Below are 14,235 nucleotides of genomic sequence, written 5' to 3'. Positions count from 1 at the left end.
TCAAAATCCACACTTTAGTATCCACATACTGTATGGATTTATGACTATTAAAATTGTCGCCTGTCTGTCTACAAAAACGATATCGACACACCTCAGCACAGCCACCTAATCTAGTGAAAGTACTATCGTAAACTGGATAAAGTAGCAATGTTAAAATATCATATACGTACTTATCGTAAAATTCTAAATTTCGGAATTGCATTTCCAGTATTAAGCCAATTGACGGAGGCCAAGGTTTATCTGTTAAAGTTTCTACGTATTTGTACGAATATCTATGTTTGAAAACACCGAGAGAATTTTACGATCGTATATTTAAAGTTCTAGTATCTTTTCTCACGTTGTTTTTATTTGAGCGTACTTCGGAAGCTTTTTATTTCTCCCCGTATTTTTCCAACTTTGAAAACTGCTTTGCGTTTTTACGTTGTAGAATGCAGGGGAAAATAAATTTTTAACTGCAAATTTTATGCTGCACTTAAATAATTGTTAGTAAAACATTTTTAAAATTTGTAAATGATTCTATTTTATACGTCGGAGTGGTCACCTGTGCCGTCATAAAATGGGTACTTCAGAACACAAGCTACACCTAAAGCACTTGGTGGAGCTTCGACAGAGTCTCGGTGCGGCGGTTGTAAGGGTCGAACGCATACAGAAAGAGGAACTGACGAGTGAAGTTGACTTGCGCACACCGAGGAACTGTCTCCGTTTTGATAGTGTCCATTTAGTTGTAGTTCGATTAATTAGAGTATTCTCAGTATAGTGATTTAGAGACTATGTAAAGTATTACCAGTGATTGAGTTAAGAGACATAAGCTAGTGATAAGAATGACTGTATTCCTACCTGTAAATGTATCACAATTATCCTGACAAATAAGAAGTAACAAATATGTCGGTTCGGGAACACATTAAAATCACGTAATTCGGCCATCCTGTTCCGACATATATATATAATCTAAAAGTAGTGTTTTGGCCTCTGTAAGAGTTTGTTGGAGTAGCAAAATATATGCCTAATAGTACCTAACAAAATGGCATTTGGCAAAGTATGTGAACTCGGCAAGTTATGCGAGGACACAGGAGTGCACGGCATACAGTGTTTGGAATATATGTGACCTTAATAGTTGTTAGAGAGATTGCAAGAAACCATTGTATTTAAAGGGCACAAGATTGGTGCGAGGCTTATTAAAAAGTCTATGCCTAACAGTATACCGCAAAAATAATAGATTATATGTTTTCCTTGAGAAGTCAGTTAAAATAGACTGATGTTTGAAGGATGGATGGATATCAACAAGTGGATGTTATGTAGTAGGAATCTGTCTGTATGTTAAGTTATTTATTATTCATTACGTTACGTTAGATCGTGTTATAAGATACTTCATTTATGTATTTTTTTCTTTCCGCAAATGACGTGTAAAGTGATTCACCTTCATTCAGGTGGATAATATTATAATATGTATAATTATCAAATAGCTACTCTTTGTCTTTACGTCGTATTCTCATGGTCAGCATGACGTGAAGACATTATATCTGATTATATTATGTTGCCCGCTGGTTTAAAAATTCAATCAAATAGACGTAATTGTCTTTATACATTGTGTTGCTTTTTAAAATCATCAAAATCTAGATGATTTTAGCAAGGTTAAAGTGTTAATATGTCTGAGGCACTGGTGAATTGTAAACAAGCAAGCAAGCAAGCTACCACATATGTACCAGAATGGGTGTATCTCAGATATTTTTATAATACAGAAATGGCAAACGAGTATTATGGTGGTAAGTGGCGTCTCCCATGAAAACCCGTAATCAACTATAAGTATCTCTCCCTTACCACCTCTTCAAAACACAAAACAGCGGTTAAAACTGCTGTTATAAGAAAGGTTATAGGACCGTTATAGGAATGTTACAGAAATAGGTGTGTTGGTTGTGTGGAGTCCGGACCAACGGAGTTCAATCACGAAGGTTTCTACCAATTTCCGTTATAGGAAGTATATTACATATATAGGATGCGGCCATCGGCCAGACTACCAAAATATGCCCAATAAGCAATCAATTTAATCAGATTTATTCGTCGCGGTGGCCGCTAGTAAAATTGATCGCTCATAAATTCAATAATTGCCGGCGTATCAGATGGAGGTTAATGGGGGTCGGTATTTTTTGTTTGGCACGCATAAAGTAGCAGTGTAGTCTGTCCCCGAAAATGACAGCTGCCAATTTACTTAAATTTGCTGAAATTCTATTCAGGGCGTGCCAACTGCCAACACCCTCGCGTGTCGATAGCTTCGCAAAAAGATGAGAATGCAGATTTGAATGACGCTCGTTATTAATAATCAATCTATCCATTGTTTTACTAACAGAATTAAATTGTCAATTTTCGATCTTTGGTAAGCAAACGTTAGATCAATTCAATATTAATAACAGCCAATAATATTGATTCGATAATAGATATATTTTTCCCTCTATATTATGTTGCATCCATTAATTTCTTTTATATAGTGTCTGTCTAGGAAATTTCGTAATTAAGCAAAATTCGTCGTTTTGTCGCGTAAAACTGCAGTACTACATAGATACGACGTAGGTACTATAGTTTTAACTTTTAACTCCTTTATAACAAAGTTTTTTTGTTATTATTACCTAAAGTAAGATTATTGCATTACTTTCAAGTGTCTTCTCCATTAATAGTTACAACTCATCGCTGGTTAGTCTAGACGCTATATTAATTTAATGTGTTGTCATTTTAGTAATAATTGTTTTTCATGATAATTAAATCCCATGACGACTATTAAATACGACTAAAATGACTTGTACTTAATAGCGGTACATTTTTTTACGTTTTTAGATAAATCGACTGGAAAAAAAAGAGTTGACAAATGTTTCAGGCTGATATGGGCCTCATCAATTCTGATTTTAATCCAAGTATTCACTTGGATTTAGCTACGAATTTTAATAGTGGATGCCATAGCATCATTATCATACTTTGCATGCCAGACATGCAAAAACCCTAAAACCAATATAAATATCTAAGCTTATCGTTAATCATTGGAATGGTATTTGGCATTGATAGCCGGGATTGACCACCTCCTCCTGGTTGGTTGATATTTATTTATTAACTAAATCCACAGCTTAATTTCTATTACCTTCATTTATGATAACCTCTTCAAAAATACCCAAATAGTCATGAAAACGTTAACTTTAACCTTAACATATTCTGCAAGTTACAAGTTGTAGATTCATTCGACAATTATGTTTTTTTATACAATAATAGTTAGGTACAAAGTGTCTTAAAGTTTCCGTAAATTTTTATGAAGTTTCAAGGCAAACTACTGGAGTGGTTCGAAGTGTCCTTGTTCATATATTCATGATGTACATAGTTGGTAACTTCTGAGACATGTAGGTAATTTATGTTTTGATTAAAGTACCCAACTTTTATATTCTAATATAGTTCTTTGTATATCATTTAAGTTTCATGTGGAAATTTGCTAACGACGTAGCAGAGTTATGATTTCGAGGTCGTCGTTCGTTATATTACTTATTTATATATAATACTGAGAATCTTTGAAACATACTCATATCTACATGTAAATTAATGTACGTATTGTCTCTCTGCTTTATTGTCTTTTATATATTACTGTATCGTTCCTTCGATCGCCATGTAACTTTAGGATTTTTATGAGTACACTCATGCAAAGATTTCTGTCATTATAGATCAATCTTACGATAGGGAGCACACGGGTAAACACAAATTACTTATGTATGTACCTATGAAGCTTGAGAGATTTCTCTAAAAAAGAACGTAAATAATTTTGTACATAAAGGTTAGCTCTATTACAATTAACAATGTCCAAAAATATCATATAAGTACGAGTACGTATCCTTATATGCACATTTTTACCAAAAATACATTTTGAGGTCTCCCCTCATAATAAGTGGCAACCATTGAGGGTGATTGTCACATGCCCACAAACCACCGAGCCGTCGTAAACAATTAAATGCTGTCTGGACCCTTTGTTTTTATCGGCTGGGGGTTTATTTTTAGACATCTGCGACGAGCAAATGGGGCGTCTTAAATGGCGTGTTTTATTTTTAGGGTTTCGTACAGAAAGTACCCTAATACTCAGTCTGACATAGCCGTTATAAGTACTTAGTTAATACTTCGATAATGTAATGTGTTACATAGTGTTGTTATGGCGAATATACTAATTTATTATAATAAAAATGTTTTAGCGTCGATTCAACCAATCAGTAAAATTTACTTTTCCTGTACCTCTGTCTGAAATTGATCTTAGTCGAAACGCTATTTATAAAGGCTATATTGAAATGTGACGATCATTATATTCAACTTGAATTATGTAAACTAAACAATATTAATGCCACCAGAGGCATATTAATGCTACAGTGAAAAATAAACAAACATGTTTTCTTAAATGAGGAAATTATTCTATAGTAAATTGATTTCATGTTGATAATATAGCAATGAATTATACCATATTACATAATACTTATAATAACAACATTATGAACATGTGTTTCCTTTATTATACAGATCGGTTTACCTTATAATTGAACGTAAACAGAACATTAGTTGTACAAATATAGACATATTATATATAATTAAAGCGGCAGTAATTAGCTCTTTATACGGCAGTTAATTAAATACATAATGAAGTTATTAAACAGACTAATCAATTATCTATTAAATATTGACCGAGTTGTTACATAATAAATACTAAAATTTCCTCCTTTATTTTGTAATCATTTCGGATTTAAACTAAAGCCTTTAGAAGTTCAAGTCTAATTTAGAATTCAATCCATAAAATTTGGGGTCCTATACATACACAGGAGGATATCTCTTTATGTCTGTTAAATAACGTTGTTAAGATATTATAACCCTTATAATTATGACAGATATCTCATCGTTATATAAGTTTGTCTGACCAGGTGTACCTACAGTTTTGTTCTCTGTACTTCGCAGTATGCCTTGGTTAAATTTAGCTCTGACTTATTTTAGACCATAATATAAGATAGACTCTTTAAATTTCGGTTACGATTTATGACAACTACAAACATTTTTTCCCAAAATGCTTATGTACATGGGAATGGAGAGTAACATAGGAAACATCCCCACAGAATCATCAACGGCTAAGAAGTCATAAATCGCGAAAAAGAGCGATTTCATTCAAAACAGTAAATATTCGTTTATTTTTGCACTACATTTTGGCGCATTCACGTTGAAACGTTTAGAGTGACGTACGAATAACTCGAAACATACAAACATCACCGAAAAGTTGTATACAGATTTTTTTTGAATGCGTTGCTCTCGTATTCAGATGAATACACATTGACTGTCGGATTTAAAATCTCTACATTTTAGTAAGTGACATTCTAATGAATGAGTGGACAAGAATATTTAGTACACACATAAGCATTTGAAGCTCATGTAGTAGGTACCTAGTAATGCTTCTGACTTCTGTACTGCGCTGATTTAGATATATCTATCATAGCCTGACGGTATGAATTTCGGCAACCCACGCTTGAGATCTAGGTTTGAATACAAGAGTGCCTTGCATTCCTATTAATATTTCGTAATCTAATAGTATGATTTATGTTATCCTATCTCTTGGAAATATTGTTTGGAATCGAAGATTATCAAAGGATTCTTTAGGACCTCTAATATTTCTAAGTCATTTGTTAGATACTGAAATTTGTTATCACTTTTTAATGGTGAAGGAAACTTAATACCCAGTATTCAATAATGTCCTCATACATAGGTGTGGAATCGTCCACACGTTGGTGTGAGGTTTATCAAACCGCATTCGTTTAGTGTAACTGTGACATTGCTTTTTCACAAAGTTTTCAATCGTGATAAAGTAAAGGATTGTTAAAACGATGCAGACAAAGCTAAGATATAACACGGTGCCGCATCGCCTTGAAACCATAGTTTTGTGGAATCTGTCGTGTGAAGACCTGTCGTCAACTTTTTGTTACCTTGTCAATGTTCATTTGCTGCTCAAAGTACAATATGTTTTTATAGAGAATTTAGTTAGAATCAAATCTCATTCGTAAGGTCATTAGAATTCAATTTACATGGTACAAAGTATCAGCGAAGTTATGCATATGTAAAACGACCCTTTCAAACGCTCTCATATTAATTTTAAATTAACAGACTGATTTATATACTAAAAAATCTGTAAGCATGGCATGTACTATTTGACGTTATAACAGTGGCAAATTTTGTCCTGTGAGACACTGGAGTAAATGGTTAAAATAAAAGGACAAGCGAGCTGTGTCACGACAGAGTAGTGCCTGTTTTTCTTTTAAATGTGTCAGCCTTGACAAATATGCTATTTGATTTCACAAAAATACAATCGACATTTAAACATCACGAAGAAAACTCCGATCAAACTTACTTTAAGCATTCCAATTCCCAACTGTTGTTTTCCTTTGCCTTTGGAATTTACCTACTTTCTTTTCTTTGTTTCCAGCAAACAATTGTTTATTTCTTTTAATCCGGAGTATGTCTTTGGATATTGGAAAACTTTTGCCATTTCATACTAGGTTTATGTGGTTGAACTTTCCGTTTTGTGTTGAAGTGTCTACCATTGTTAACATTATTTCAGTTTTGCAGCCGTATTATGGATCTGGGTGGCATAATATAAACTTGCGACGGCCCTTTCTCTATAGGGTTATTGTCCCACTTAGGGTTTGTTACAAAATATCCAAATGCTAACAATATAACAGCATGCTAGCTTATAACATGATGAATTGTTTGTTTAATAAAATTGAAATAACGTTGAGGGTGTCAGGCTGTCAGCTAAAACTGGCGCCTGTGCACGGAGCGGGCTGCAGGTTTCTGCTGTGTATAAAAACGCTGTATATTTTGGTAGTATTTCACTGATTTAGAGAAACGAACGGGTGCCCGCCGCATGCGAACGCGTCGCGCGTGTAATTAATCTTAACACGTGCGTGGGGCCTATACACCATTCATAGTATTTTTCAATACAAGCATAGGAACACACACGTCAGATATAGCGATAGACTCGCCCTTAGTACCTTTTGTAAGGGGTGAACATGTCGTATTCCTGCTAAGGCAGAAAAAGGCGATCATACAGTCAGACCTTAAGTTATAGCAGCTATCACATATAAAAAAGTTATTTCTTTTGACGTCCTTGGCCGTTTAGAAGATTCCTTCATCCGCCGTCGGTCATATCCCGGGGTTTTCTTTTCATTACATCCCAATATTATTATTATTTCGACCATTCGACGTTGGGAAAGTTTGTTGTGGATTCTAGGCACGAATATGAACACGTATCGTGGCCATATTATTTGTAAGGAGGCACGCGCACTTTGCATATTGATGATCTGTGCATATTATGATGACGTGCTTGTGCATATGTTGATGTGTAAGGTCGTCGGTATGTAGATTGGTACTTGAATATTGTTGACTAACTGTTATAAATAATAATGAAATATTTTTTAATTAACTCTTTATTGGTTTGATTATTCGCATGGTATCTTGATCAATATAACGGTTGGTCGAGTAAACATTTTCGGATTTAACACTCGGTTGGATTTAAATAGGAATTTGTTGTAACTATAATCGTTTTATACTCATAATGTTAAGTGTTATTATTTGCGTGTCCGTGGTCCCCATAACGAAGGGAAATAGCGTAAAAATCCTGTATTGTTTTTCACATACAAGTTTTATAGCACTAGATATATCGTACCATATCGTATCGCTTTGAGCAAAAACTGCAATGAGTATATAATGATCATCATGTTAGAGAATTTTGTTCAGGTGAGAAGTTTAATGTTTTATCTCAGTATATAACCAATTTGACTAATTAAATGAAATGACTAGACTAGTAATTTGTATGTCTAAGAAGTCCACTTTTGCCTTTATTGCCCTTGAAATTTAATATTTTTGTCATTGAAAATAGGTTTTGCGATGCATCTTTCTAACGCAAAGTATCTGTTTATTATCTACTGCTAGGATCGACTTTTGACAATATCTGCATAATAGAAATTGTCGAATTTCGACATTACGTAGACGTAAATTGCATAGATTCATCATTATTAATAAGCGTTAGCAGATTTCAGCATAAAATGTATCTATCAAAATTAATGTATTTTATTGATACGGGCAATAAATAAATAAGTCTTACGTCATAATAATGATATCATTGATAAGGATTCGTGTTAATGTGATCTTATTCAAATAAAAAAAGATAGGGAATATTACTTGTAAAAGAGATCTTATCGAAAGATAAATAAATTTGTAACAATTCCATAGAAATCTCTGATACATTTTACGATATTCCGACTGCTATTTCGTTATTGTCACTGTTATTTTTATCAGTAAATATTTGTTAAATAAAATTATGATATTTAAAAAAAGATTGGTTGGACTTAGCTTTAATTTTGGAAAATGTCTTTTATTTTAGGAGTTAATGTAAATAAAAAGTTGAGTATTAACAAAACTAATTTTGAGTTTCTTTTTAGGGATTAGAAATTTTCTTGTTTTATAAGGGATCGATTAGACTATTTGTTGCTTTGGAAGTACTAAAGTTTAAGTCATATAGTAGATTATGGTTCGGCTTTGAACGACCGTGATCCAGATTCAGATCGTAAATGGTATAAAATTGGCCCTTTTCGCATTTTTATGGACTCTCGATTGAAACATGTAGTAAAGTATACGGACCTCACTTGAAATTAATTGTCGATCCTTAGGCTGACTGCCTGTTGGCTTCTATCGCTTGAGCGGTAGTTACTATTGCTAGTATCTTGCCGCTTGTGTAACTAAACAGTTGCCTAAAGTTGTTTGAGCGACCGGCGTGAGCGATGTTAGATTTTATTAAAAAAAATGTCTAAAGAGGATTGCTTAAGCCTCTTTATAAATGCACAATAATTTATTTAATAGTTGCCGAGTAATTTAACTGCAGCTTTAACAGTCGTGTTAACTACTACTTAAACATTAAAGCTACGACTTTCCCAAGTATAGTAGCTAATGGATAGTCAGCCTTAGTAGACCGACCTTAAAACTATTTCAAGAAACCATTTGCCCATCATTTAATCTTCATTTTCCTACCAGATCCACGGGAAGAAAGTGGCGCTGCTCGAGGCCGTAACACGAATAAAATATACGACTAATCTTTAACCGCATATATAACACGTCATAAAATATATTTTGTATGTCTCGCCGCCGTACAGTAAACAGGACTTTTGACGATTACGTTCCGTAAATAAATACACGTTGCCTTATGAATACGTTTTTGGTTGATAAGATGTCACTAAATTTAGGTCATTTACTTCTTACATTTGAAATTTATAGTAATTAAATGTAACTATATTTAACCTACCAATTAATTTCTGGATTATTTAGCGTATCATCAGTCATTACGCTTCAAGAAGTCGTTAGGTACTCCTTAGTGATGTTCTCTAATTTCCCGTTCTGATATCACTATGTCATATTTGATCAATGATATCAATAAAATATTTTATTGTAATTTCTAGAATTAATCTATGATTCGGTGGCATACTTAATTATATTTAGAAATCTAATAATACTTGCGTGTTATTCTAAACAGTTTTATAGCGTCTGTAGAATTTCAATTAGATTTATTATAGCAGAGTTTATCAATGTTAAATCTTTGGTACCTACTTACCTAATCGCAACGTACTGTTATAGTCCTCGCCAAACTGCTAGTCCTCTCTGAAGTTGTTGCGAGCAGGTGTAGTCATACAATTTGCTATGGCGACGCGATAGATGTATCTAAGTCGATATGATATGTGTAATACTAATGTTCAAGGCATGCATTTTTTGCTGTGGCCTATTTCTTTTATAACAACTGTGGAATACCTAAATGGTGTGACGTTCGTACCCTATCAATACTTCCCGGAAATCTACTATCTTCAAAATAAATTTACAAATGTATTTATAATCGGAAATACCAAGAAATCTTAGAGTCGACCGTGGAACGTAGGCATCATCAATTGTTGATCACGACATTCACGATCGATGCATCGTGTAGAGCCCTATTCTCAGAAACTGCCACTATGCTAATAAGTACCTAATTATGTATATAGTCGTAAGACCAAGCATCCAGTAATGGTTACTATGACGATAGAGAAGTAGCTTCTACCTGTGATCATTACTGTCATTAATGTTTACTATGTGCATTTTTATTGTAAGCAGTGATAGCCTTTTTTTTCTTAACGAGGGGGAAACCTTCAAAAGGTACCCAACGACGTGGGAGCGACGCCGGGTTATGTTGGATTTTTACCGCATTAAAACCCCCCCGGTGGCCGTCCTCAACGCTTGTTGGAGAACTCCGGGATTTCCGACGGAACATAACCTCCTCCAGTCCTCAGTCCTCCAAGCGCGATGCCCCGATCGGGCTCTGCCCTGGGGGAGCAGTTTTCGCTCCTCTCGCACCGTCTGGTGTTCACGACGGTATACGACCACATATACCTCCGTCCTTCCCGGTTCACTTACTGGACGACTCAAGCTCCCACTCTTGCCGCCCGCAGCCCCGGAAGCCCCCTTTTAGTCGCCCCTTTTGACATGCATGGGTTACCTAACCTATTGTAGTCCCGGAACTACAGGGACAAAACAGTGATAGGCTAGCGGTTGAAACTGCGTCTCTTTCGGAGGGTTCGAGGTGCATGCAATTAATTCGGTAGTTAATTTCAGCAATCTATTTGTACATTCAAGGGGCTTAGCAGAGTACGTTTTAATCTTATTCTATCTGTGGGACAGATCCGTAGTCACTGAGTCATAAAAAGGTTGCAGCCAAAAGTAAAATTTTACGCAGCAATTCTCCGGTATTTGTATAACCCGCGTGTAAAACCATTCATGAATTCTTATGAAGTCGATGTTCTTCTGTCACGATGTCATTAAGATTGAACTAACACGACGTAAAGTATATTATTCGCGTTTATTAATAATAATTAGGGCAAATTAGGCTTATCCGGTAGCCTAATTAGTTTATAGATAGTGAATAGTTCATCGTAGACATAATGTGGTTAAAATCAATTACTTAATTACAACATGAACAAGGTGGAGTATAATCGGCTAACCCCTAATAAATAATTAACTTTGCTGATTCATCCTTCAATCCGATTAAGATCGGCAGTATATTAATGCTGTTTATAATATACATATATAAAACTTACTTTACTTATACTTTTTATCTTAGGCGTTAGTTACAATTAAACCACAGCTAAGCCATTATAGAATGAAGCATTATTTTGGCCAGTAAGGTATTTTAAAAGGTGATTCGGAGAGACCACACCCACTTCTAGAGTAAAGCAATTCTTTCGTTTCGGTGGCTTGGATGACAGCTGAAGCATACAGTTACCTGTGAAGTGACTATCTTAGTCCGCAACGCCTATGTGATCTGCTTCAAGTAGAACGCCTCTTCCAGCCTATATGGAGTTATGGGTGTCCATGGACGGCAGATACTTATCGCTTAGCATCAGGTCGACCCCATGCTCGTCGGCTATTTCTATCTTTACTGCAATTAGTTTTAGATCCCTACAACTACAAGCACCACACTCCGGATTGGTAGAGAACAAAGAGTACGTTTGGCCATGTCAGATGTTCTCAAATCCATAAGTCGTCCCACAAGATTTAACGAATACTAAAGGTAGTGCCATTAAATCTGACGGTACCCTAATGCCTAATGCGGATTAGCCGGCTCCTACCGTCTGCGACTTGCAGGCTTTCATTTTTTGGAGCTACTTACTAAAGTACTCAGTGTACTAGATTTTTTGTGGAGTTCGTACCTTTGAGTTTTTTAACTCTTTTGTACGATGTACGTAGAATTACCTATTTAAAGGTAGATTTAGTGCTGCCGTGTCCTACTTTGTGAGGTATTGTGAGACCCATGTACTTACATGTACCATTCAAATTTAGTTTTGAGTGATAGCAATACATTAGTCTGAGATAGCTCTTTAGCTAGTAGTATTGATATATGTTGGAGGCGATGATGATATGATGGTGAGGTAGGTTAGGTTTTACTAGGTTTCCACTTACGATTTCATAAATTTTCAGTTCCAATTCCAACTGAACAATTTTCTGGGCATGGATGTTTATGTAATTGTACCTGACACTTGTGGCACCTAATCTTCAAGAAATTCTTAGTAGCTTTTGAAGGTTATAAAGATTTAATCATTTTCATAAACATAATTATTTACTTGTTTAACTACATACAAACCATTTATGTTAACTGATAACTAAAGGATGATAAAGCTAAATATGGTTCTCTTTTGTTCACAGATAAACTTCGGAGTGATGGAGAAATCGTCGACCACCGCTGACATATTTTTATCAAGCTTATTATGAATACAAACCCATCCCATCCGGTGAAGCAATAACTCGAGTGAAGCTAGTTCCTAACCAATAGTTGTTATGTCTGTGATCGAGCGGTTTCAATTGTGATAATCGTATTGTGATAAGTCCATGTAAGGTTTCGTTCGGTGTGCGGTGGTCGGTAACAGTGGTGCAGGCAATGGATACGTTGCACGTGAGCCACGGGCACAGTAAAGGGTCCAGTCGGAGTCAGTCGCCGTCGACCGCGGACCTGGCGAGGGACCCCGCGGTGGTGACGGACGACGCCGTCATCAGGTCCAGGGTTCAGTCGCCGTCGACAGTGCACCATGTTGTTAGTGTAAGTATAATGTTGTATATGAGTATAGTGATGTAACTGGTTGGGTGGTTTTGTACTTTAACTCGCGTGACGTAGCGGTCACGATTTCGAGGTTCAATCTCCTCAGATTGATCAAGCAGTACCAACCATTCCAACGGCTTGATAAATCCTAATATGGGGCAATGAATGCAAAAAGTGTTAGTTGTTTATATATTTACATCAATTTATTTTGTTTTTGTAAAAAACCAAGTAAGACTCATATGATTTTTAACCCTGTAGTTCCAGGTTTAGACATAGAGCGTTTTACAAATAAATAGCTCTACTTTGTCCTGAATAGTTAAAGTAAATAAGAGACTCACTCTTATCAATATAATTTTCATAAAGCTTTTCAAGTATTCAACAAAAACGAAAAGCCACCCTCTGAGTGTATAAAGTAACGAAGTCTGTAAGACTTGATATATGGGGCGCCAAATATTGTCGACATAAATAAAACACGACAAAAGCTACGCCAACCGTAAAATCACCTACTCTTTGAACTTAACTCCAAGCACCTACTTACATTACCACAATGACTAAGAAAGAAACAAAAAGTCCGTAATAATATAAAAGTTCGAGCAATCTCAATAGGTTGGAGTATTTTTAACGAAATGCACCAAAAACTTAATGAAAATGGTGATGACATGCAATTTTGAGTTATTCATGTTCGTGCTGATTTCTCGGTTTAGTTCGAGAAGTGAAAGCATCACGCTACTACGATTATTTTTATTATTTTATGCCCAAATTTGAAGTGATGTTAAGCGTTTTCATGTGCCTGCCGTGATATCCATTTTAAGTGTCTTAGAATGTAAATAAATAAGAATGAATCTCACTCATTACAAATTTGTCGTTATTTCGGTACACATTTTATAGCTTTTTCCTTTATATTTTGGGTTTGTAATATATAAAAGCACTTATACTTATACGTACTTTTTTATAATATTGGAGTAACAGACGAGCATGCAGTCCACCTGATGGTAAGTGGCTACTGCCGCCCATGGACTACGGATGTCCATCTACCCCAGATAGGATTAGATATTCCTACCTGAGATCGGCCACAGATGCGCCGCTAACCCTGAGGACTAAGCTGGAACGCCCTGGATAAATATGTCTTCCTTACCACAACCTTCAAACCAGAACACAGCAGCGCTTAACACTGTTGTTATGAGGTAGAAATAGATGTGTCGGTAGTGCCGCCAAAGTCGAACTACAAAGGGCTCTACCACCCTCAAAACTAACCACCTATTTATTTCATTTGCAACGGACTATGTACCTATAGTCCGATTCATAATTAGGTGTCCAAAATGTAAACAAAGGTGTTGACCTATCAAGAAAATATGTTTCAAATGATAGATTCTTATTTTTGACAAAATTAAATGAATGAATACAATGATAATAAAATAATAATTTAAATAAATTAAAATCAATTCACATTTTCCAATATTTATATTAATTAAATTTTATTTCATACAGTAATAATAATAAAAAACAAGATTTATGGTCGAAAATTAAATTGTGATAATGGTAACACAATCGGGATCCAAAACATTTATTGTGCCGCCATT

General features: G+C 35.2%; 1 protein-coding gene across 5 annotated transcripts in view; it reads left to right on the top strand.

Moving 5' to 3' along the window:
- Dmtn (transmembrane and coiled-coil domain 2 protein Dmtn) overlaps nucleotides 1–14,235 on the top strand; it is a 52,992-nt gene that overhangs the window by 17,865 nt on the left and 20,892 nt on the right. For all 5 annotated transcript variants that reach the window (XM_073089704.1, XM_073089702.1, XM_073089703.1 and 2 more), the window contains one exon: nucleotides 12,265–12,655. In XM_073089704.1, coding sequence (XP_072945805.1) covers nucleotides 12,497–12,655 — 159 coding nt within the window. In that variant the 5' untranslated portion in view covers nucleotides 12,265–12,496. The remainder of the gene's footprint in view (nucleotides 1–12,264; nucleotides 12,656–14,235) is intronic.

Source organism: Epargyreus clarus, unplaced genomic scaffold (genome assembly GCF_041222505.1).
Source record: "Epargyreus clarus isolate Ecla_fem2 unplaced genomic scaffold, WU_Ecla_fem_2.2 ptg000031l, whole genome shotgun sequence".
NCBI classification, from domain to species: Eukaryota; Metazoa; Arthropoda; class Insecta; order Lepidoptera; family Hesperiidae; genus Epargyreus; species Epargyreus clarus.
Note: the sequence above shows the minus strand (reverse complement) of the source record. Positions and strands in the feature narration are given on the sequence as shown.